The sequence below is a fragment of the Dermacentor variabilis genome, chromosome 3 (assembly GCF_050947875.1).
Source record: "Dermacentor variabilis isolate Ectoservices chromosome 3, ASM5094787v1, whole genome shotgun sequence".
NCBI classification, from domain to species: domain Eukaryota; kingdom Metazoa; phylum Arthropoda; class Arachnida; order Ixodida; family Ixodidae; genus Dermacentor; species Dermacentor variabilis.
In genome coordinates this window covers 58,352,343-58,378,923 of record NC_134570.1, presented here as the reverse complement: position 1 = coordinate 58,378,923, position 26,581 = coordinate 58,352,343, and the positions used below count along the sequence as shown (strand labels likewise).

Here is a 26,581-nt window from a genome sequence, read left to right as displayed (position 1 = left end):
AGCGCCTAAGCGGGCATTGTGAGCACACAGGATGTAATCGCTATATGCTTGGAGACCTCTCCATAGGTGTCCTATTCCCTCCTGTCGCAAAAATTACCTTGTTAACGCATATGGGTACTCTAAGAAAGGAGGCACCGGCGATTCTTTTTCACTCCATTTGCAAAAGCTACACTCTAAGAAAAATTTGCAGCCGTCGGAACTAACCTTGTCCCCAGACAACTATAGCCATCTACCTTGCGTGCATTTTCTTTGTTCAGCGCGGCTCTCCCTGTAATTTGAGTTGGATTAGTGTTCTGTGCAGCATGCGAAGGGTGTTAAAGATAGGAAATATATGCAAGGTAGGTGACGATTATTATTTGGGGACGGCCCAAAACGTTGTAAAAGTGGTGTCACCATCATCAGCAAAAGCAGCCTCGCTACGCCCACTGCAGGGCAAAGGCCTCTCCCATACTTCTCCAACTACCCCGGTCATGTGCTAATTGTGGCCATGTTGTCCCTGCAGACTTCTTAATCTCATCCGTCCACCTAACTTTCTGCCGCTCCCTGCTATGCTTCCCTTCTCTTGGAATCCAGTCCGTAACCCTTAATGACCATCGATTATCTTCCCTCCTCATTACATGCCCTGCCCATGCCAATTTCTTTTTCTTGATATCATCTAAGATGTAATTTACTCGCGTTTGTTCCCTCACCCAATCTGCTCTCTTAATTCTTATTCCCTTAACGTTAGCCCACCATTCTTCTTTCCATAGCTCGTTGTGTCGTCCTCAATTTAAGTAGAACCCTTTTCGTAAGCCTCCAGGTTTTTGCCCCGTAGCTCAGTGCTGGTAAGACACAGCTGTTATACACGTTTCTTTTGACGGATAATGGCAACCTGCTGTTCATAATCTGAGAATGCCTGTCAAACTCACCTCAGCCCATTTTTATTCTTCTGATTATTTCAGTCTCATGATCCGGATCCGCAGTGACCACCTGCCCTAAGTAGATGTATAGTAGTGGTGTAAAGTAGTTTAAAGAAGTTCGTTAAGTGTGCTTGTGCACGAACCTGGCACACGTACTCCATTTTTAAAGTATCGATCATTGTTGTTCGAGGTCTCAGCTTTAATATGTTCGCTTATGCGCAGAGGCACGTGCTGGAGATGTCTTAAAATTATTGAAGACCTTGATTTTTGGAAGGCTGACTCTGGACGGGTGCTGTGCGACATTCGGACAAATGACACAGCTCACTGTTTGTTTCTTCCCGATTGCCACGAGCAATACGAAGATAATTATGATTACATGAACAACCAATCTGAAGCGGAGTGGCGGCAAACACCACTAAGCTTGCTCTTTCTGACTTTCTAGTGTATTGAAATATATTGAAGTGGTACTTAAGTAAGTTACATTTTCCACAGCAGGAAAGTTCGCTTTATTACACGTACGTTATGTCTTTCTTTGCGTCACCAGTGTTCGAGTGTTCTTTCACTAGTCTCCACAGTCCTGCAGTTTTGTTTACGTTCCCCCTGTATACTGTCCTTAAAACCTAACGCCTCGGTCAAGCCTATGCCGCTCCCATACTTATCGCTGGACAGATTATATCTACTCTGACATTCCGACTGAGTATGCCGAATGGTTTGTGCGCCGTTTCCGCGCGCCATTCACGATCCGTCGTCACCTGAAAGCTTTCTCCCGGGGGTTCGTGCCCGCCTAGCCACAAGGCCCACCCACCTTAATACCCTGTTTTTCGATAAAGTCCTACACTCAGTCACATCACCCGCTCACTATCCCTGAACCGACTATAGGGCACCCCGCGTGACATGTACGACAGCCTGCTGAACGACGTGAACAAGCGGGAGACGTCCAAGAGCAAGCCGTCCATCGCGTTCAGCGCGCCCCACGACAACATGGACTCGCCTTTCGGCTCGCTCGAAGAGTTCCGGGACTTCATGTACAGCTACTACACCGAGGGCCAGTCCATGATCGCGCACATGCGCGAACGCGTGCCCCGGGACCTGCCCGAGGTGGCGCAGCTGCTCGAGGCGTCCTTCAAGAGGTACGATCGGGGGGGGGGGGGGGGGGGGGGAGGCCTCGCCACACTACGTGCATGCCTTCGCGGTGTTGCAATATAACTACAACGACCGTGCGACGACATCGTGCACAGTCACGCAGTTGTAAATAGCAGCGATTATTTTTGTGTCTTCTTCTATTAGCGTGCATTGCTGTCATTGACTAGCATGTAGTGTTTGCAGTAACGTGTGCTTTTAGTATGTGTTGCGTACAAGGTTATTTTTATTCGCAGCGCCAATATATCAGCTGCTCCTGTGAAGACGGTAAACAGCCTTTCATTTTTAATCGCCTGTGGCAGATTGCGCAAATTCTAGACCTTTAGCTGCTCTATACTCGAGGAGGCGGACATGCACAAGAAACCGAAATGCATAATCGATCGCTTAAAAATAATCCATTAAACGAATTTTTTTGAGTGATTACATTGCGGCAAGTATTTGCAGTATACAAGTTGTAGCCGGGGAGTTTCGCAAGGCGGATTCACTCGAAACGCAGCCTCAGGATGAAGCAAGTTTCTAGGTCATCGCAGTTCCCAAACTCTGCGAAGAAGAACAGTGGCGGTCCAGTTACTATTGTGCTTCAATGTATAAAACTGCGCTTTGTTAAAGATGCAATCGGAACGACAGTAAATTGGCTAGAAAAAGCGCACTATTTAGAGACGCATGCAGACGGCGATCTGCGTGTAAACAGGCACGCGACGCACACGCCACAGGTACGTGATGCTGAAACTCGAGCTGGACTGCTACTTCTCGACGGTGGTCAACTACAGCGCGGAGCGCATCTCCAAGGAGGACCTGCGCTACTGGCCCAACCACATCCTGAAGAACATGGACGAGAACATGAGCTGGATCATGGAGCTGATCCGGCGCCGGCCCAGCCTCTCCGAGTTCTACAACGACACCATGGAGCAGCTGAAGATGCTGCTCTACCAGATGCGCTCGGCCACCCAGCTCTACGACTGGCAGTCCTTCTAGCGAGACGTCGGGTTCGGCTGCGGTCCCGTGACGTCACCGCCGCTCGCGCGCAACTCCTGCTGGCTGCGATCGCCGAGACTTGGCGCATTAAACGTTTTAATGGCGCAAGGAATGTGGCTTTCTTGGCCCTACCTTGGTACCTCCTTCTGTATTACATTTACTTTGCGATTGTGTTAACGTCAAATAATAAAATATCATTGATGATTGATGACGCGGGAAAGGGGAGAAGGTTTGAGTCTGTGGCTGGAGAGGTGGAAAAAAATCTAATCATATTACGGGGGCCTAATGTCTCAAAGCAACATTGCGGCTATGACGAAGGTCATAGTCTGCAATAATCTCGACCCCCCAAGGGTTTCTTAACGTGTTCGCCGAAATCAAGTGCACGGCGCGTTCTTTCATTTCGTTCCTGACGGAATGCGGCCGCCGCGACTAGGAAACGAAACCGAGAGCTCGTGCTAAGCAGCATGAACGCCACAAATGCCACGTCACCGCGGCGCATAGAGTCACGGGTGAATAGGAGGCCGCGCCACGTACACCCTAATGCTGCTCCGAAAGAAAAAATTAAAAAAATTTCACGGTGGGGTATAGCTGATCGCACATACTTCAAATTATTGAAAGGGGAAAACTGTCATCCAACCGGATGTAGCATTAAGCCACAAAGGAAACCCGTATACGGGCTTCTCAGAAGGAAAGCTTGGCAGTTCTGGTTTGGGATCTCGGATCAGGATGAATATTCCCTCTAATACGAAACTTTCTTTCTGAGAGGCCCGTGCGGGCTTCCTTTGTGCTTAGTGCTACATTCGGGTGGGGGGCGGGGGATAAACTGTTATTGTACAACCAGCAGTTTACGATGGCCGGGCCTAAGCCTCCCATGGAGGGACGTCGAGGGCTTGCCTCGCCGCCGCCTCACGGGCGTGCTGGGTCGCCCAGGTTTGGTCGTCGAGGGCGGAGCTCCGTAGAGCCCCAGGCACCTTCACGAGAGGATCGTAGTGTTAATGCGTGTGTACTGTGCTGGGCACTCCCACAGCATATGCGGAAGCGTAGCCGGGTGAGTGCCACAGCACCGGCAGTTGGTGTAGTGTAAACGTCTGGGAATATAAGGTGGGAGGCGGGCGGGTGAAGGGTACGTGTTTGTTTGTAGCAGACGCAGGGTGGTGGCCTGCGCCCGGTGGATGACACCTCTTTTTCTTTTCATGTACCTTCCTTCACCTAGCGGGGTTCCGCAGCAATTATTTGCCACATCAGTTATATATTCAAGTATCTTCAACAATTAACAATCCCGCCTATCGATTTCTCCATGAGCGTATCGCTATAGTTTATTGTTTATGTTTACGCTTCAGTGTGGCATTTTTTTTCGTTTTTTTTTTTGCGCACAAATTCAACTACGAAATGAGTTGTACGAAAACTGGCCCAGCTGGGTGCTTGTAATCCCGGGTTCAACGGGTTGCTTGCAGTCGGCTGGGCGGATTTGGCAGCACGGCTTCATTGCGTGTTGTCTATGCGTCGTTCAGGCGTCGTGAGTATACTGCTGTATAGACCTGGCGTCGAGGGTGACTTGTGCGTCGCCGTATATATGTGGCCTTCATCTTTGCACACACGGGCGCGACTTTTCCTGCACGTCGTAGTACATACTTACTTGGCATTCGCTGCGTACGCACCGTAATATGAAACCCTAACCAACCGGCCTTCACTGACTGCAAGCTTCGAAACTTCGACGCAAAAGCATTTCGTGGCTAAGGTAACACACGCAAATAACGTCCGGTCACAGGACACACACACACACACACACACACACACACACACACACACACACACACACACACACACACACACACACACACACACACACACACACACACACAAACACACACACACACACACACACACACACACACACACACACACACACACACACACAAAATGGAGATTTTTTTTGTAAAAACAAGGTAACCTTTTCTTTTCGTGAATATTTATTTAGGTTAAGCGAACAATTATTTTTAACTGTATACCGTGTGATCCATATTAATGGAAACAGATTTTTTGAAACTAGGATTTAAGAGATCCGATGGTGCTTTTTTCACTGTTGGTTCTTTCAGCACGGCGGGCACTGGATGGTCGAAAAGCGGTCGCAGTCCGTTCGCTGACGGATTAGGATTTATTAATTAGCATTTTAATTAGGGGTACGCTACAGGAGGCAGCAGCAATTTACGCGGTTTTAAAAACGTTATCTGTTGTTGAGATATTCGTCAACGAAAATTCGCGTTTTTTTCTTTTTCTCGCTCCGATACCTCTTCGATCCGGAGCTGTCTATATCGTATGCCGATTCGACGCACCAGTTGGAGTCTACGTGAATCCAAGCTTTATTTATTGGCGATGCCTATTTGATGCTATGCAATGACTGGTTTACTGGCTTGGCTTGGTTTGAGTTTTATGTGGGGCAATGCTCATTCTTGAGGACTGGCCAAGAACGAGCACACACCACCCCCTGGCACATACCGAATGGCTAAATCGTCGAATAATAAAGTAAATTAACAGATCTTTGCATTCGGAGTTACCCGTGAGCCGACATTACATTTCCAGCTTTTATGCGGGAAGAATATTCCTTTCTTTTTTCTTCTTTCTTTCGTTACGCAGAACAGAGGTGGGCATACTTGAGTCAGCATACACAGAGCGACTTCTCTGGTACTTTATTTGGGCGGCTATTGTAGCAGCCTCTATATACACCGGCTAACATCTCTGCCTTTCATTAAAGGGCTCTCTCTCTCTCTCTCATATATATATATATATATATATATATATATATATATATATATATATATATATATATATTGACACCCAGTATAGTTGGCAGCAAACGGCTAGAAACTGGCATTGCGCAAAGTGCGCCAGAAGAGCCAAAGAAAGCTATTGCATTAAAACTGTCATCCACCCGATAGCAGCACAAAGCTGCACTTCGTGAACACAAAGGCGGAGGGGGGGGGGGAGGAATTAACAATCGCTTTTCGAGTTCCAATCCGGCTTCCCGAGAACAAGAACGCACGGGAAGCAAACGTTCGCAACGGCTAAGGTTAGGCCTACGTCGGCCGCAGAGGAAAGCGGGACGCCACTGAGCCTGTTGTATAATAGCACGCTGACATATCCATCCTGCCAGTTACTGGAGGGAGCGTCCGCCGATCGGAAGCGCTGGGTTTCGCGTCGACGGAAGCGCTAATTGGCCTGTGATGGATATCGGCAAGGCAACGATTTGAGTCATTGTGGAAAGAAAAAAAAATCAAGAAGAGATAATGAAGGGATAGTCACAGGCACGTGTAATTTTTCAGAAGGATAAATATCAATAACTAAAACCCGACTATGTGACGGAGGCTCAGTGAACTATTTGTCGGTATACTCGTATTTAAAGAGAATGCCATTAATTATCATAGACCGTCGCAATCACAAACTACTGATACAACTGAATCACTCGGCCAGCCATCTTGAAGTGAACGTTTCGCCCTATTTTATAACTGAAAACGAGCCGAGCGACCGCGTGCATAGATCTTTCGAAGAAAGAAAGTCTAAAAAACACATAGCGAGACGACTGCGTTTTATTTGCACGTCTGCTTCGCAATGCCTTTAAAACAGCTCTTATATGCAGAGTGACCTCTTTGTGTCTAACAGCTGCTGCTCTTCCGACTGTGTGTGTGTGTGTGTGTGTTTTTTTTTGTTTCTATCCTCTCGCAATAGCTGCCATAACATTATGCCCCGCAGAGCGCCTGCAGGTGCTGTTAAGTACGCGCGTCCTTGGTCCGAATAGCGCGCCGGCTCTCGATGCGCTATAGCTAAACTCGGCACGACAATCTGTGCCAGAGTTCAAGAACGCGCCGTCTGGTCGCGTCAGTTCAATACCTCGGAACGACCCACTTCCGAGCGAATTCGGCGCGTCTGTCGTCGTCGGTAGCGGACACAGCTGTATGCGGCCAACCAATCGTGGCGCGCGGATCGGAACGCGAATAAGGTTGCAGTGTGTGGCCACTTGGTGCGCAAGCGCGAAATGCTCGGTGCCGTTGACTGTTTCGAGAGCACGTTAGTTTTTACGCGACGCGGCAGTCAATGGCTGGACATATCCCGACGTTTCTTTCTTTTCCTTTCTTTCTTTCTTCCTTCCTTTCTTTCTTTCTTTCACTCTTCTTTCAGCACCCACAATCTATGTCACTGTTTGTCACATCATGTCACATCATGTCACAACTGTCACATCATGTTTGACGTGTAAGCTAATACGAGTTGGGGTCCAAGTTTGGGTCCAAGACGGGATGAGTTACAAAGAAAACTCAACCCTAACAAAAAGACAGACGCACTCTGCACCCTATAAAGTCGCACATATATATTGCGCAAAGCAGACAACAGCACGACGCCGACGACCACGACGAGTGCGGTATGACGACGACAGCACGACGACACGGACGACAACAGCGACACCGGCAACATCTTCCGTACCGAAAGTTGACAAATCCTATCTGCGCATTTATATCAGCCTGCCCACGGGAACGATGCGCTGTACTACATTGCAGCGTCGCACTGCAGCGTAATGCGCAAGCTGGGTTCCAGAGGATGCCACGTGCTTTGTGCAGTACTAATTGAGTTCGTTTTCTGCGGATTTGAACGGGCGTTCCTCTGAGGACCAAGCCGGATATTCTGCCTCTTGAGTCTTTTGCAGTGTATATGCGGAGAGTGTATGTAGCAACATCAACGAGTACTAAGAGCTGTTAAGACAGCTGAACGAGAATGCGAGGGCGAATTAGAAAGTATTTTGCCCCTATGTTTTTATTAGCGAAGGTAAGGTACGTACAGGTAATTACAAATATGCACACTATTCTTCGTCGATCCTTTTACACCATATTTCCACATAGTCCCCACACTGGTTCAGACACTTGTCCCGTCGCAGCACTAAATTTGACGTGCTTCCTGCCGTCAGTCAGCGAGGCACGCGGCCTCCCCGAACGCTCATTGTCATGCAAGTCTTCACGGCCTTTTCGCGAACTCGCAACACCACCGCCGCACACTTCTCAAAGCGAGACACATTTCGTCATACGTGGGCTGCATTTCCCTGTGGATTTCGGTGGGCGTTCGTTCCGTTGCTCCATAGAAAACGAATCGCACTTCGTTGCTGGTACGCCGTGGACGTGCGAAGCACAACCGGCATCTTCAACGACTTGAGTGCAGCGCCGTGCCGCGGAGCTATCGGAAGATAAGGTCGGGCCGGTAAAAGAAAGGGCCACCGCTGGGAATGGATATGTTGGCTTTGCATTCACAGCCGTAGTTTGGCAATTAAAAAACAGAGGCAAAGACTTTCTGATTCGCCCTCGTACATATAAAGTCTACCCCGTATTCCAAGGCTCAATTGGTGCACTTGAAATGCTTTTTTATTGTCACCACTGATATTCTTCGGGACTCCCGTTTTCCTTCTGTAGCGTTGTTGCTCCCCCCCCTCCCCCATCCACCCGAGTCATCCACCCGAGTGTAGCACGAAGCTACAAAGGAAACCGATAGAGTTTTCTCAACAAGTTTCTCAATTTCTCTCTTTCACGAGCTTTCCTCCACCTTGTGGCTTCCGCCGAACTGAACTAGTATGAAATAGCACAGACAGATAGGATATTCTATGAAAACACTTCCCATTCTTTGGCGAGACAAAGTTGACCGTTAGCGGCGAAAACGGAGGCCAAACGTTTTATTCTTGAATTTCGCCCCCAAAACCGTCACGCTGACGATGTCACAACGGCGTCATTGATTTTTTTTATATATATAATTTTTGTTCACGAGGTTTTGGCGCATTGGGAATGTGTTCATGCAGGAAAATTTCGGAAAAGTCAGGTTGGGGCTTTTACTCACTTTCCAATACTTCTCTACTTAAAAAAAAAGAAAGAGGCTAACTACAGTGCCGAGCAGACACTGTCGAAAGCTATGAGGCCACAGATCTAAAGGCGGTCCGGGAATATTATCGGGACGTCCCCACCCGTTTCCCGTAGCCTCGGGCCACCATAAGAGAGGTAAATAATTTTTGAAAACGCGCGCGGATCGAAGTGCAATGTGAAGAAGGAAGACAGCACACCGGCGCACATGCCCTTCGCCTTGCCCCTTGATAGGCTTGGTCTGGACTTTACAGGTGCTGTTGTTCTATCGTAGGGAGCCTCGACTCTGGGATTCAGTTACAGGGATGCTTACTCCGTCGCTGAACGATCCGTTGTTGAGTTCAGCCGATTTACTTGTTAAGTGTGAATCATTCCCCCCCCCCCCTTTCCTTTTGTACTCTTCAAATTTTTACATGCAATTTCGCCTTACGGAATCGTTTACTCTATACATCAGTAACAAAAAATGTTTCCCCATATAAATTGGAATAATCCATCCATTTCTTGGCAAATCCCTCATAGTGGCATATGAGCCATATTTTTACTAGATAACGGCAATAGCGTCGACCCTCAATCTGCGAGCCTTTTCGAAAACGAGCCGATATCAACTCGCCCAGTTCACTACTGTTTTTCGAGACATATATTTCGGACTCTAGATATGTGATCTACCAGCCGATTAAATAAAACGCGAGGTTTGGCGGCAATACGTCTGTCAGGGGGGAAAGGGAGCACGTAAGCAGAAGAAAGCAGAAATGTGCACCAACCGAGCACTGCAAAAGTTTTGTTTCGGCTCCCGTTTAAAATGTGTCATCGGCACTTTGGCTCGCGAAACGTCATTAAAACTTTCACAGTTCCTCGTCGCTGCGGATTTCTGCTTTCTTTGGGCGACCATAACGTAGCGGTTCCTTTCTCTCGATTTCTTTCCTCTCCTGGCTTTTAGCACCCGCGACCGACCGGTGGTAACGCAGGCTGATAAGGGAAACGTACAAAATAATGGATAGTAAATCCTATATAGCGTTGTTTCTCTACCCTCGCCGTTTATGGTGCAGCCCGACGCCTGACTGGCACACATCTAATTCCGGGGGTGTCATACATCGAAGACTTTTCGCTTTCCATTTTGATCTCGGTATTTAGAGGCCTCTGACAACTCACTGCTCTCCTTCCCGCCTCCACTTTCCCGCGGCCAGGTCTGTGTGTGTCCGTTCCGATTTCGTTATTTAGAGGCCTGACTACTCACTGCTCTCCTTTTTTTTTCCTTCCCCACGACCAGGTCTGTGCCTGATCGAGCTGGTCACGTGGCAGCGTCCCTGCCCGGACTCGTTGTACGCCTGTCTCTACCGGTGGGCGGGAGAAGCGGCGGCCTTTGCGGCCGGCTGGTTGTCGCTCCTGCACCAGGGGGCCGCCATCGCTTGCGTGGCCCGTCTACAGAGCAGCGCCATCGACGCACTCAGCGGTGGCGCCCTCGCCAGGGCCTGGCAGGTGAGGCTCTTCCGTCGACAAACACGCCCTGCATGTCATTGGAAAACTTAAGTTCGCGAAGTCGCGATACCTTTTCTTACAGGACGCTCTGTAGCCTAACAACACCGCCCTGTGTATACCGGTAGCGATGTGGCCATTTGCCTGCGTTTACCCGCGTTGCTTGTAAGTCGCTGGAGGTGCAAGCACGCCAAGTATGTGTGCTTATGCGTGCGAAGCTGATGTAGTTGTGCGGTGAGCTTGTCAAACGGTCAAACGACTATTGTTAACGGCCAAATTGTTAACAGTCAAAAGCGGTCGCAATGCTGAAACTGTCTGCTGAATTTGTATACGGTGACTGCCATTCTTACATTCAACGTTGAATGTAAGAATGGCAGTCACCATTTCGTAAGACGTGTACACGTCTTACGAAATGCCAGTGCCGCGGATAATGTATACTGAGCGCATAGGTGTCCTGAACAGAATTTCGAGCAGAAAGTTTGCCCTTCTACCTCATCGTGCAGGGTCACGATGCCGGAAATGAAGCCCATTGTGAGTAACTCAAAGGCCCACCTTGGAGGTTCAGTGGTTATGGCCTTCTGCTGCTGATCACGAGGTCGCGAGTTCGAATCCCAGCGGCGACCGCATTTCGAAGGAGGTGGAATGCAAAAGCCCTCGTGTACTTAGATTGAGGTGCTTGTTAAAAAAGCCCAGGTGGTCAAAATTAATCCGGAGTCGCCCACTACGACGTGCCTCATAATCAGACAGTGATTTTTGACGCGTGAGGCCCTATATATATATATATATATATATATATATGTATATATCAACTCGAGGGGAACGCGTACAATTGCATATAACTCGTCTCACGTACGGACGCAGAAACATTTTCCTGTGGCATAGACTGTAACATGGTCTGGTCGAGCCTGTTTATGTGGTCGGCTAGTCGTCCCACAGAGTCGATGCCTTTGGGGTGCTTCCTTCGGAATGGAGTGAACACCTTGCCAGTGGCGCTCGTTCCCACAGATGGTCGATCCATTCGGTTGACTGAATCGGAAAGTTTCCAGGAGGATTTGCGTGCTATGACGTAACATTTCGCTGACATCCCGGAGGTGAGGCGTTTTGATAAGACTGGCATTCTGTGTAAGTCGTCTAATGTTCAGTGCCTCAATGATTTGCTTAACTGCACGAGATTCGCCAACATCGCTGTCCGTGCTTTCGTGCCACCTCACTTCGCATGCGTTACGGGCATTGTTCGTGCGATAGTCACCAATATCACTCCTGAGGCTTTCTTGAAGATGCTCTCTTCGGCGGGTGTTGTTTCTGTCTACAGATGCAATAGGTCAGTGGGTGATAACCGTGTTCCAACTGAGAGTGTTATTGTATCGTTCGCCCGTTTAACGCGCGCGTCTCAGGTGAAGGCATGGCCGTATTTATTCCGCATGGAGGCGTTGACACCTATACCACTGCAGTGCCGAAACTGCTGGAGATATAGGCACAGTGCGAATGCCTGCAGATCTTCAGTGAGATGCTGCAACTGTGGCAGCTCTTACTCCGCATCATGCAGCCTGCGACGTAGATGCACGAAGGTGTAGCTTGTGTGAAGGAACACATAGGGCTACGGATAATAACTGTCCTGCGCGAGGCCGCGAGATTCAGGTGCTTCAGATTGCCGAGAAACGCCATTGTTCCCGTGCGGAAGCAATATCAGAAAGTAAAGAACGTGATGAGGGGGGGGGGGGGGGGGGATCGGTTACGCAGCCGCTGCATCCCGTCAGTCCACGGCTCTAGAAGCCACAGTTTCGGCCGCTGTAGCCGCAGCTGTTGACAAAGCAATGCCAATAGTTATGGAGCATCTCTTCAATACGTTTGCCGAAGGTATTACCGAGATACTAACTGGGAAATTCAAACACCTGCTACAATCTCACTCTTCTGCTGCTGCCCCAACTTTAACTGGTATTTCTGCTCATCATTCAAAAGAAACCAACTTTGACAGTTCGACAGGAATCGGGTACGGTACTTCCCTGTGTACTCCGCCATCCGCGACTGCGGGACCCTGCCACTCATTTGGACACATGACGCTAGGAACCATTAACAATAGATGCAAGAGTTCCCCACTGTCTCCGACTGATTCTTCTAAATATAAAGCGAAGAAAGGAAAAAAACAATGAACACCACGAGCAGGATGCGTTGCGTGCTGCCGTGGAATCATCCTTACTAGGATCATCATCATTGGATCAGTAAAAGTGCTTCAATGTAATTTCCGCTCCATCTCCTCCGGTTACGTTGACCTACTTCATCTAGTTCATAAGCTAATTCCAGATGTTATTTACTTCGAGAATCGTGGCTTTCGTCACATCATCGATTTACTATTAATAATTTTTGAACATTTCCTCTTGATCGCCCTGGTAGAGGCAGAGGGCTGTTAGCTTTAGTTTCATCAAAAATGTATCATAAGGTAACTGTTTCTTTTGAACATGTGTGTCCAGACTGCGAACTATTAGGATGAGATTTTTTACTGCCTGGTTGCACTGCGTTTACAGTGGTTATTACGTACTTCCTGAACGAAGTCAACTGCACTCATCACCTGGACTCGCTGTACCGAACTCGTTCAACTGTAATGCTTCTGGCAGGAGATTTTAATTCTCACCACACTTCTTGGGGTTTGAAAACGGATGTTTGTGGAAAAAGGTTGTGGAATTGGGTGAATTACAACAATTTTCAATGTCACAATTCAGGTCGAATTACTTTTCTACGTGGGCGATTCTCATCTGAATTAGGCCCGACATTCTCGTCTGCTCGGATGTCTATTTCATCGTGGGATACCTTTGACAATGTAACAAGTAGCGATCATTTACCCATTACGTTTGAAATTATGCTTTCACGTCAGGCTCCAATTGTACGGCAAAGACGGCTCATTAATTATCAAATTTATAAGTCAGCGATAAGTTCACGGGTATCATCTTTGACTACTCATGATGATCCGCGGAGGCCTGACTCAGTGGTACTACTTTTGAATTCTGCGATTCAGCCCGTTGAATTTACGTTTATGTCTGGCAGCTCGCCGTCAAACTCATTTTGGTGGCATGAAGCATGTACAGGGGCTTACAGGCGAAGAAAAGCAGCATGGAAAAGTCTCCAACATAATAATTCACAAAAAAATTGAATTGACTATAAATCTTACGCAGCTCTGTTTCAAAGAACTGTGGCAGTAGCAAAAGATTAACAAAAAAAACGAACGGCATTCATTTTTGTGAAGGCCAGAAAGATGATCGGCACTCTTTAAGTTCTTACACAGCAGAAAATCTCTCCAGCAGTTCGTATGGTCACATTCCGCTGTTCTGTCACCCAAAGAAGCGGCGGATACACTAGATGATATCGCTAAAGGGCTTGAAGCACGCATTTCTTCGCAATGCCCTAGACCTAGGAGGCTTAACATTTCGACATGTGAATTTGTAGAAGTAACCATGACAGAATTATCCGACGTCATTTTAACTCCACATCAATCGGCTCCCGGACCAGACCGTATCACAACAGCTGTGATTAAACTGTTATTTAACTCTTTCTCTAATGAGCTTTTGAATATAGTTAACTGTTCACTTCAAGATACATGGATCCCGGACTCCTGAAAAATTGCAAAAATTGTGCTTTTACTTAAAAGTCAAAACCTCGGATATGTCTTGGACAACATTCGGCCAATTTCCCTTACTTCGAGTCCAGTCAAAATAACAGAAAAAATATAATTTATGTCCGGCTCAATGAATTTACTTGTTCCCATGGTATTCTGTGCGTGAGACAAATGGGATTTAGGCCTCAATGCTCCATATGGTCAGCTCACGTTGATATCCCGTGACGAGGAGAAAAATGCAATATCATCAGCATAGAGATAAACGAAAGCCGCATTCGACTCGCAGGACTGTCAAGACAAGTTTCAGCTTTCGTAACTTTAGACATTGCGAAAGCATATGACAGTGTCGAGCATAGAATTTTAATTTATATATTAGCGTGCTGTGCTGTTCCAGACTACCTAGTGGCCTGGATAGAAGAGTTCCTTAGCGACAGACAATTCTTTTGCTTCAAAGATGGGGTTACATCGGGTACATATAAACAGACGAGAGGTGTATACCACATGGATCTGTTCTTTCTCCGCTCTTATTTAATATTTTGTTATCGGCTATCCCAGTTCATCAGGATGTGCAACTTTATCTCTGTGCTGATGATATTGCATTTTTCTCCTCATCACAGGATATCAATATGTTACGCCAAGTTTTGCAATCTTATTTGTCTGTACTCGAGTTTTGGTTGAACAGACTGTCCTTTTCCCTTAACGTCAAGAAATGCTCATTACTTGTGTTTCCATTGGCGAATCCCGTTTTCATTTCTCTTCGTTATCGAAATGAGCCGACACCGCAAGTTGAAGCTTTCAAGTACTTAGGAATAACATATGATGGTACGCTAAACTGGCCGCAGGAAATCTAAACAGATACTAGTAAATGTGAACGTGCTATGGGATTGTTGCGCCGTTTCAGTAATAAAAATACGGCTATGCGTAGAGCTACGTTGTTGATGATTTATAAGTTTTACGTCCACCCCATTCTAGAATTCGGTCGTTTTCTTTTTTCAGGATGTGCTGCATACAAGCTAAGACCTTTAATACTAATAGAAAGGCAAGCGCTGCGTCCATGTCTTGGGCTGTCACGTTTTGTGGCTAACGACATGCTTTATCTGGAGGCAGGGATTCTTCCTCTTCAGTCCAGATTTAAGCAACTCACTGTCCTGACCTTTCTGAAGCTATACGATGCACCCTTCTCCAGTTTCCAATCCATCATCATCAATTCTCTCGATTCGTTTTTCAGAACACATTGGCGGTGTAATCGACAACCACAAGTTGTTTTTTGTTCAGACGCTGTTATCAAAACTTGATGTTCGGCTACAGTGCCTGATTTCTCCAAAAACTAATTCGTTAAAGGTGAAACTGATTTTTGATGACATTTTTCCAAAACAAGCAAAACTTCTTCCGGCGCGCATACTTGGTCTCCTTCAAGATCATTTTAGTAAATTTCCGTCTCACTCACTGTTGCTGTACAGGCCCTCGAAACAAGGCATGAGGAATTTGACGCCGATCGATCAAATACCGATCAAATTACACACGAGTGCCGGCCAGCCGATTCCCAGAGTGGACACTATAAGAATCCTGGGGCTGATAATTGAGGCTAAAGGCAGTAACAGGCAAACTGTCATGAAACTCACGTTGAAAACGGAGAACATGCTACGGCTGATCCTCAGGGTGACGAACCGCAGGGGAGGGCTCAGCGAGAGCAATCTCATCAGACTTTACCACGCCTTCCTCATGAGTCACGTAAATGACGTAGCCTCGGCGCTAAAATGGACCAAAAGAGACGCGGCCAAGATAGAGACACTGATGCGCAAGAGCATCAAAAGGGTGCTAGGTCTTCCGATCACTACAAGCACGGAGCGGCTCGATCGGTTAGGGGTCCACAATTCCTCTAGCAGAAATCATCGAAGCACAGACCAAGGCACAGGCCGTGCGGCTGTCGACCACCAGGGCCGGCAGACGCATCCTAGAAGAAGCAGGGATAAATGCAGAGGCAGAGTGCAACGCACGAAAAGGTCGCGCTCAGCGCCGCGGTCAGGAGCACTTTCAAGGTAGAACCGCTTCCGAGAAACGTCCACCCGCAATTCAACGAGGGGCGCCGAAAGGCGAGGGCCCGAGCACTGCTGAAATCGACCGCCAACTGCCCGGGACTGGCGGCATTCATAGACGCGGCCCAGCACTGGCGCAGCGACCGGTACGCGGCCGTCTCGATACGCTGGGACGGTACGATCATTAACGCAGCACCGGTCAAGGGGGTAACGTCAGAGGTGGCCGAACAGGTGGCAATGAGGGACCCCGAACGTCCTTACGTGTACACAGATTCGCGATCGGCGGCAAGAGCAATCACCTCGGGCTCGATATCGCGGGAAGTGGCGGCCGTCCTCGGCAGCGAGGGAGCCGCGGGTCATCACATCGTCAAATGGTTTCCAGCCCACATGGGAGCCGACGTGCACCCCGACTTTCCCAACGCCAAAGAGCTGGCGCACGGACGCGCGCGAGGACTCACGCACTGCGGCGATCGTGGTGAGCGAAGTGGCGGGGAGGGCGGGGAGCACCAAGAGCCGCTGCTCACCTTCAACGAAATAACAACGCACTATCATCTGTCGAGGAGGACCTTCCCGCTCCCCCACGCTAAACGCACTAGACCACAGTCATCTATATTCAGAATGCTTCAGACAGGGTCGTTCGCCTCGAGAGGCAGACTGAGCCTTTACTCACCAGAAGTAGAGCCGCAATGTCCGGATTGTGGCGAATCGTACTGCTCGCTAGCGCACATGCTCTGGCAATGCTCCGCGTTAAGCGGCACCGTGTTCAGTAAAGAAGAAGACTGGGTGGACGCCCTGCGAAGCGACGACCACCAGACCCAGCTCCGGGCCGTCCAAAGGGCTCACGGAAGCGTGGAGGCTCGCGGGCTTCCCGTCCCAACGTGGGTGCGGCCCGCGACCCCTGCTGACCACTAAACCAAGAGTGGGTGGGGAGGGATTCCTCATGACTCAGTAAAGTTATTTCCTCCGTCTCACTCGGTTGTTTCTACGGATGCAGCGCAACATTTAGAAAAGGCCGGAGTTGGCATCTTTTCATGTCAGCTTAACTGGTCTCTTGCTCTCCGTCTCGCTGATTATACCCCAATATTTCTTGCAGAATTTCTGGCAATTATTCTAGCTATGAGAAAATTGGGTGCAGAGAGTTCTAAGGTGATAGTTGTTATTGATGCGCTTCCGGTTTGTACTCATTTAACTTCTAATAATCGGTCACACCTTCCGAGTATATTTTCGACGCTCGCCCCGAACAATTCGTCTGAAATCCGCTTTGTCTGGGTACCCGGTCACAGGGGAATCTTTTTAAATGAATCAGCTGACTGGCTTGCATCCTTACCAGTAAATGGTCCAGTCTTAAATATTATTCCTGGTTTCACTTTTATAACAGGAGCTAGATTCAAACGTATCTTATTTTGAAATTGTAGTGAGTCATCCTTACTTTCCGCAGATGATTTCCAATACCTAAATTTTCTATGGAACACGTGCAAATGCCTTTCACGACCATGCGAAGTGACCTTAACAAGCTTCTGTTGTAGAATTCCCCGCCTAAATTTTTACCTTCATAGATCTGGTTTGTCCTTAACTATCATCTGCTCTTTTTGCAATGAACCAGATACTATGGACCATTTATTTCTTTCTTGCCGCCGCTTCTCTGCCCTCCGCAGAATGTTTCTCTTGTTTCCAACTAGTAAGCTAAGCTTAGCGCTTACTACACCAGACATCTTGTCCTTCGGCGCCTGTCAATTAGGCACAAGCCAAGGGTCAATGATTCCTGCTGTACACAAGTTCATTGAAGCGTCAGGAAGACTTCGCTGCAGAGTACCGACTGTGGGACGCTTTACTTTATTTTCAATATACGTATCGTAAATTTCTATATATAGGCCCTCTATAAATTTTTGTTAGCATGCCTAGTGCTTCGTTTTGAATGTATGCCTTTACTCGCTTTTGATATTTTATTAGATGCATTTTTCAATCAACCCAGTGTGACCAATCCCCCCTGTAGGTACGAGCCATGTTTTGAGGCAACAACAACAACAATACTTTCAGCTAGTTCCAGGAGGGTAATGTAGGACAGCCTTGCTTGATGCAGTGTTTGCATTGAAGGTTTTTTTCAGCTTCTCTCATTAGCACTGCTCGACCGAATCAAAACGTAATTCTAAAGCGTGTTCTATTTATTTATTTCCGTCAGGCCCTCGGCTCCTACGACCCGGTAGCACTGGCGCTAGGCTTGGTTGCTGCCTCCGTGGCCGCCGCACCCCGACTGCTGTCCTCCTCACGTGAGCCAACGTGGCTTGGCATGGCGCTCATCGCACTGTCATTGCTGTCGGCTCTCTTCTTCGTTGCCATGGGATCCGTGGGCGCCACCGCCGCTCCGGGCAACTCCTGGAGCTTCGCCATGCTCATGCTCAGCGACAGTGCGCCCACGGGGGTCAGTTGAGTAAAGCCTAACCATTTGCGTTTTCATAACCTGTCATTGTAGGCGATGCGAAGATGCGTCTTCGGGAGAAGGCGAGTGCATCTGTCCAGGTGATCAACAATGACCGAACAAGGGCAGCCTCCCGAATAGAGCCTAAGCAAGGGGAGCTTCGGCACTGTTCTGGCACTGTTGACCACGTCGAGCTTCCATGCTCCTACGAACTCTTGTTTAGCTTTTCTCCGAAGCTTATATTAACTGCGCTCCATGCGCACTCAAGATGCTGTCACAAGATTTCTGATGGCGCCTCACACAGTGGCGTATTCAGGAAGGTTATCTTTTTTTTCGGGGGGAGGTAGTGGGAGGTGAACATGGGTGTCGTCTTATGCCAGGTATTCGGCACACATAAACTTCGGGCGGGGAGCACCCCCCTCCACCGTGGTTACGTCCCCTGGCCTTACCGCCATTCTTTTATAGTTGTCTGCAGCCTTTACAGTCGCCTATCGTTCTCGCTGCAAGAGATGAGTGACCGCGTACATTCTCGCTTCCAGCTCCTGTCCGGTGCGGCACTCTGCACGTACGCCTTCATCGGCCCGCACACGGCGCTGCGGCGCGCCCCCGACAGCCCTCAGCCGTGGCGGGACCTCCCCCTGGCGCTGGGTCTCAGCACGGCGCTCACGTTTCTGCTCACGTTCTCCATGGCCGTCGTGGTCACCATCCAGGCGCGGCACGACACGGCCCGCCCGCTGGCCGCCATGCTAGCCTCGTGCTCGGCCGAGTGGGCCGGCACCGCCATGAGCGCGGCGTCGCTCCTGGCCCTGGTGGGGCTCGCCCTGTACGGCCTGCTTCCCTTGGGCGGCGCCGTGCGCTCGCTGGCCGCCGACGGACTGCTCTTCCGCGGTCTGGCCAAGACGTCGAACGCGGGCCGACCGGTGGGCTCAATCCTGGTCGCTGGGGCGCTGGCCGCCGGGGCGGCGCTCGTGGCTCCCGTGCCCAGGCTCCTGGGTCTCATGGCCATCGGGCCGCTGGCCCTGAATGCGGCCGTGTGCGTGGCCTTGCTCCTGGCCCGCTACCACCCGGCCAGCCGGACTGCCTACGACCTGATCGGCGACGAGTCGCCGCCGGCCAAGGAAGGTTCCGCCGCCGGCAACGGCGGTGGCAGCTCGCTACCGGCGTCGTCGACGACTTCCCCGAGCTCCTCGGCTTGCTCGTCTTCGTCCGAGGACGAGGAGGACATCGACGCCCTGGTGCGCGAGTACCGCGAGCGACTACGCGTGGCGGCGCTGACCGACGGACTTCTGGCCGGAAACGGCGGCAACTCGCTGCGCGAGCCGACGTCGGCGACGGCGCGCCGAGCGGACCTGGCCGTCTCGGGCGTCGTCGCGGCACTCGTGGTCCTCTCGGCGGCCATGGAGGTCGGCTCGAGACTCGAGGGTCGAACGGCCTCCGTCTGCGCGGTGATATCGACGCTGTGCGCGGTCGCGGTGGCCGCTCTACTGGTGCTGCTGTCGCGGCAGCCGCAGGCCCAGTTCGGCCCCAGCTTGTTGCACGCGGGAGCGGCGTTCCGCGTGCCCATGGTGCCCTGGCTGCCCTGCATCGGGGCCTTTCTCAACGTCTGCCTCTTGGTCGACCTGCTCGTCTCGGCCTGGCTCGTGTTCGTTTGCTGGCTGGCCATAGGTCAGTACCAGGTCACTGAGAACGTTCTCGCTCCAGAACCTGTCGATGGATCCTCGGAGAAAAGAATTTACGAACGTGGCAACAGGACACCAGCAGCTCTCGAGTAATATCGGTTCCGGGTTCAATTAGTCATGGTGCACGCCGCGATTCTCCATGGCCTACCGTAACAATGCATGACTCTACGCTGCTCAAGGTTGACGTTAACTGTAGACCCTAGAGGGAAGTGGTCGTGTCACACAGTATCATGACGTAAAATACCTTGAAACAGTGCGAGTTCTAGAACCACTGGCATGCCCACGGGTACACAAAGAGTACAAGATTAGTTGTCCAGTACGTCCTGGTCCTGGGGTCACTGAGGATTGAGTGTACCAGAACTTTATAAACCAGAGGAGCCTCGGGGCTACTAGTTTCGTGTATTACCCATGTCCACAGCTGCGGACCTTTCCAACAGAGAGAGCACGTGATAAGGAAAGGAGAGATAGGGAGGCTAACTGAAGAACATTTCAGAATAGACATTTCGGAATGGCTACCCTGTATATTAGAGGTTGGATTGCGCAACATTTTACGCAACCCTGTCCACTTGGTATATAGAGGCATTAAAGACGAGAGGTGCCCGAGGCTATACGTGGAAGTTGTGGCACACAGTCTGCCGACATAATCAAGTGCCAGAAGAAGAGAAACTTCTTCTGGGAGCACACGTTTCGACAAAGGAATTCCCTTATGTCAGGGAGCCCTGCCGAAGACAAGTCCCCTTGTCAGAACGTTAGTTCAAGGCAGAAGTTATCATTTCTTTTTTAACGAATGCTTATCACTTCAAGTCTACACCTTCCAGTGACCCCTTTCCCTCGTTCAAGCAGCCTGTCAAGGTGCCACGCTGAGGCAAACAGCGCCTCAGGTTGTCACACAGTCACAGTCGGTCGCACAATCGGGTCACAATCAATAGAGCAGCACGTTTAAAGGGTCACTAAAGATCAACGCTAAATCAGTTTATATTGATAAAGTGTGCGCAAACAATATTGTTCTCGTTGATTTCGCGGCGACGGGTTGTTCATTAGATGAGAAAACGTAGGACAAATTTCACCTTTCTTTTTTGTCAGATTTCGCGGCGAAATCTTAGGGACGGTGCGACAGTGTGACGTCACGAATTACTTCGAGCATTTCTTCACGTTTGCGCCGTTGTGGTTCGGTAAAAGCCCATGAACGTTTATTAGTCTTTGGTTCCTTTAGAATGCAATGTATAGGTAGTGATTTTTACCGATGAAAATTTCTTTTGGCCCAAGAAGACGCCGTCAAAATCCATGACGTCACGACATGCACTTGCGGGAACTTAAAGGCGGCCCGTCGCGACCCGTCTCTCCTTTATGCTTCTTTCCTGGCTTACCAAGCGTCTTCCTGCAGTGAGGGTGCCTTTTGTGATACTGTGGAAGTCTAGTTTACTCACGCAGCTGAAATAATTTTCTCCTTTAGCAAGCTCGCTCGCGCCTATGTCAATCAAGAACTGGGGAGGTAGCGTCCGCAAGCGTCCACCTAGTGTACATGTCCTCTTCGTCTGCTGTCGAAGTTCTGATCGGTTGGGCTGGGCTGCGCGTCCGCAGCAACCACGCAGGCGCGACAGCCAATCAGCGCCTCAGCAGCAGACGAAATGGACACCAGGCCGACTCTTACGGAATACCTCCCCCGTACATCAATTTTCGGCACCAGTAAGTTCGCGCTACGAGCGGCCTCCTACATCGCGCGTGTGCTCGATTCTCCCAGGCGTGGCCCTGTACCTGCTGTACGGCATCCACAGTTCGACGGCCGCCTCGGAGATCCCGCTGCCGACAGCGGCCGCGGCCGGTTCTCCCCGGCAGCCGTCGCCCAAGATCTCGCTGCAGCCGCTGGCGCTGCAGCCGCACAGCATCGTGTCGCACATCGTGCCCTCGCACCGGAGTCACCCGGGCAGCCAGCGGAGGCTCGCCGAGCTCGACACGGTCTTCATCCAGCACTGATCTCGGCGAGGCCGCCGCGCATCCGCCTCGAAAAGGCTAGTTCGGCGGCGGCTGCCCAGCTGCCCCGTCCTTCTTGAGCTCTCGTACGTTTCGAGATCGCTTCTGATACGTTTGGGGTTTGTTGCATAACGCGAAGAAGTAGGTAACTGAAGCGCTAAACGTACGAGGACGAGGAAAAACGCTCGTTGCCGCCTGTTCGTCGTTTCACTTGCTTAAGCAAGCGGCAAGCCGTCGCAATTGCTTTAGTTGTCATAATTATCGATATTTATTAACACAAAAAACCCATAGGGGAAATCGTGCTGGAAAACAGCACAATAGAGCTGTAGAAGCCGTATTCTCTGTGTATTACTTTCAAGGATACATTTACCCTCGCGTGACGTAAAGTTCAGCGCGGCGTGTCATTAGAGCGATGATCGTCTTGTTTGCTGGCTTACGCGATGAAAGCGCACAGAAAGTGATACTCTCGGAATTGATTTGCCGAACGCGCGCCCACTGTGACACCGCAAGCCGGTGGTGGTATGTTCAAACTGAGCGTCCTATATGAAAGAAAAAAATTAAGGAAAGAAACGGAAAAATCTTACTGCGCATTCCCCACTGTCTTGTAGAGAGCGCGCTCATTTTCACGTCCCTCGAGCGTCAAGTTAACGAAGTTAACCCGACCCCATACGCAGAATTTCTGCATCCATCTTGTGATGACACGCTGCTACGGAGTAAACTGAACTCTATATCATGAACTTAAGAGTTGTAGAGGCCGTTATAAACTATTAATTTCGCGTTGATAAATCCTGCGTTGCCATCGATTGGTTGATTGATTCACTGAATGATCGATCCTCGATCTCTTTCTCCTCTATCCCGTCTACAAGCGCGCTTTTGCAAGTCTTAACACGAATTATAGCAACTCGCCATGATATAGTGACTGACCAGATCAACGACACGAATAGTCGAAAAGAGGGGTCATGAAAAGCGCACGCGTGCGCAGCAATCCTATACAATCCTATACAATCCTATACCCATCATCGTGTCTCTGTTTTCCTGCGCAGAGCACAAAACAAACCGACCTGCTGCGTCACCGGGAGAGAACCAAGGCGGTCTCCCTCCCTCTCCCGAGGAGCTACGGCAAACGTCCTCCGGCGGAAGAAACGGTCTGCGCGATTCGGGCCTCCACCTGCGGTCCCGACGAAGGGGACGCGACGGCCCAGGACCCGCTGAGCCAGCGCTCTCCGGCGACCTCCACGACTGCCGCCGCCGACCAGCAATAACCGAGGGAAGCCCGGGGGGGCAACGAAAACGAAAGAGGGGCCGAACTTTCGTCCCCGTTTCTTCCTGTCGCGACAGCGCCGTCCGAATAGTATATATATATATATATATATATATATATATATATGTCAGTTGTGCTCTGGAACGACGACGTTATAATCACGCATGCAGCTGCGTCGCCATCACTACATGTTATAGACTGTTTCGCGTTGTCCCGTCCCTGACACACACATACGCGAGCACACACACACACACACACACACACACACACACACGACGAGAGGTCGTTATTACAGTTAGACATACAGACAGAGAGGTCGTGTAAGCAGAAGGAGAAGACAAAAAAAAGGGGACGTGTCTCAGCGAAGGACAAAGTTCGGTGACTTCTGACAAATGGCGGGACTGTTTCTATAGCTGCTGCGTTTGAAGTGCGTTCCAGAAATGGGTCAAACAAACAAAAGAAGAAAGAGCGCCCTGCTCTGATTGTTACGAGATGGTCATACTGTGAAAGACAGGGGAAAAAAAAGCGAATGTGCACATACGACTTCACGTTTTTTTTGTTTTTTTTTTATTGGAAATACGCTATGGTTTAGTTCAGCAATCACTCTTGAGCTCTCTCTCTCTCTCTCTTGTGCTCCCGTGTTTCGTCTGGAACGAACTTGCCGAGTTTCGCACCTCTACATAGCGAAAGGCGCTGCGAACGTCTTCATAATTAACGCCAGCGTTATGCCTCCTGTCGAGTGCAGTCATTTACCATATATACTTCCCTCCCGAGTTAAACTCAAACATTTACCTAACAATACATGGCACAGTGCTTGAGATCCGTAGACACTAAAAATCAAATATCTCGTCAGGCGTGGCTGGTCACTTGACTGGTGACAGAGTGAGTGAGTGAGTGACGGAGGGGGGGGCAGACCTACGGGTACTTCTTACACCGTGGGCAGACCCCATACTAACCCATATATTTATGGAGGAGGAGAGGGAGCGCGGGCACGGTGTGCTACGCCCTTGCTACGCCACTGCTTCAGGCATAAAAACAAACTGTGTTGTCACCTAACCTAACTAACAACAGGTTTTTCATCTTTGACTCCGTTTTGAAGTTCTCTCTCTCTCTCGCGTCGTCCCATTTGATGATTCTGAGTGGGTGCACCACCGAGGTTGAGGGTTCGTTTCGGGGCCACGGCGGCTGCATTCCAATGGGGACAGAATGCAAGGATGCTCATGAACCTCGCTTTGGGTGCACGCTTATAGGCCGTCGAAATTAATCCGGTGTCCTCCACAATGGCATCGCTCGTTTCTGGACGTTAAACCCCATAATACGACTTAATAAAAAAAAGATCACCGCCCAAGCACTCCCTACAGGTGGTTAACCAGCGAAGCTGAAACGTGGGGCCCCGGTGTTTATCACTGGGTTAATCCCGACGGTTCACTAAACGACGGCTTTGTAGGCCGCCGGGTCCTCGGTACGCAGTTGCTGCATGCGCTCGGCTGCACGAGCCTGCTTGCAGCGTTGCTGATCGAAAGCTGCCTGCTCCTCAGGAGTACGTGTGACGCGTGGCCTGCCCATTACGGAGCCGGAGAGAAACTGCTGCGCGCCCGCTCGGCTGCGACGGAGCGCAACATCACTATATTGGCGCAGCCAATTGCGCGCCCCTCTTTCTCCTTTTTTCTTCTTCGCGCGTGTACATGGGGGTTGCGCCAGGAGTTTTCGGCGTACAGGCGACGGACGGAAGGAAGAATCGGCTAGCCATATACAGCTTCGCTGTAAGAAAACTGAGGTAAATTTGCGTGCCATAGTACCACGATCTTATTACGCCGCATGACGTAGTTGGGGATTAGGTTTCTTTAACGCGCACTAAAATCTAAGTACACGAGCGTTCCTGCATTTCGCCCTCATCGAAATACGGCCACCGAGGCCCACATCGAATCGAACCTGCGACCTCAGCCGAGCAGCACAAGGCTATGTATCCGCTGGGCTTAATGCGGCGGGCGCATAATTTGACTCTTGGTGTACGCAAAAAGAAGACGCATTTCTGAGCAAAACAAATGTGGATGTTTGTGCATTGCAAAAAAAAAAGAGAGAAAAAATTGAAGTGTGCGAGTTGTAGTCTCAGCGTGAACGCACTCAGAACTTGTCAAGCCTGCACAAAAATGCCATTTCATTGCGTTATTTCATTTGCTGCTTCTCCAACCGAGAGAAAGTCGTGCCACTGCGCGAATTAACGCCGCAAAACGACAATCGCTGTCGATCGACCAAACCGCTGGGGTCTGCGCAGGCGTCGCTTTGGCGACTGGCTACGCAGTGCGGAGTTAAATTTTCACTTCCATCTTTTTTTTTTCCTGTTCATTCGCGAGAGAGAGAAAAAAAAAACGAAAGTACTCAATTTTCTACCAAAATCTTATCCGCGCCTCTGCAGATCGTCCCAGTCGCGTATACAGGAAACTTCCAACCGCCCGACGAAACGATTTGCTCCCGAAAAAGCCGACAATGTTCGTTTCCAGGAATGTGCGAACTCCATTTCTTTCTTTAAATCTTTCTCCTCGTAGTCTTATTTTCGGCAGCCCATGAAAGCGACGGCAATTTGCTTCTTCTTTCACTTTCGCGAGGCTTACTTTACTGTATTGCACATTCCTTTAGTTTACTTACGATCGGTTTCTCTTCTAGTTTCATTTATCCTTATTTTTTGTTATCTTACTACCTCGCTGGTGCCAAGCGAAGGGACGCACAGTCGAGGACGGCAGAAAGTTAGGCGGGGCGATGAAATTAGAAAATTTGCAGCCGCAAGTTGGAATCAACTAGCGCAAGACAGAGGTAAACGGAGATCGCCGGGAGGGGCCTTCGTCCTGCAGTGGACATAAAGATAGGCTGGTGATGATGATGACCACCACCCGACTGCTTGGTCTAACCCTCATGGTGTGTGGATTTATGCCACATTGGCGGGAAATCATCATCATCGATAACGAATCTGCAAGCGTCGCTGTCGATTTACGTGATCGCTTCAAGGCGACAGAACGATGTCCCGCATGCGAAAAGAATCGAAAGAGAGGGAGAAAGAAAGAAAGAAAAAGAAAGAACGAAAGGACGCAGCCTCTCCCGGCGTTGTACGCGTCGTATTCAACACAGAGCGCGCAGAATCCGAATCTAGATGAAAAGTCGGAGGCGCGCGATCCCTCTGTTTTCACAAAAGCCAACGCGAATCGAATCGCGATAATGACATCGTTCCCTTTCTTTTTTTTCAG

At 49.7% G+C, this 26,581-nt stretch overlaps 1 protein-coding gene across 2 annotated transcripts in view; it reads left to right on the top strand.

Annotated features, from left to right (window-relative positions):
- LOC142575704 (cationic amino acid transporter 2-like) overlaps positions 1-23,262 on the top strand; it is an 84,294-nt gene extending 61,032 nt beyond the window's left edge. The window contains exons 2-6 of one of the 2 annotated variants that reach the window (XR_012826704.1): positions 10,167-10,375; positions 18,195-18,434; positions 18,971-20,096; positions 21,852-22,167; positions 23,125-23,262. Coding sequence is in view for 1 of the 2 variants with exons in the window: in XM_075685270.1 (XP_075541385.1) it covers positions 10,167-10,375; positions 18,195-18,434; positions 18,971-20,096; positions 21,852-22,084 (1,808 nt within the window). In the remaining variant the exon portion in view is untranslated. The remainder of the gene's footprint in view (positions 1-10,166; positions 10,376-18,194; positions 18,435-18,970; positions 20,097-21,851; positions 22,168-23,124) is intronic. The other variant, XM_075685270.1, reaches the window with a different exon arrangement.
- The last annotated feature ends 3,319 nt before the right edge of the window (positions 23,263-26,581 follow it).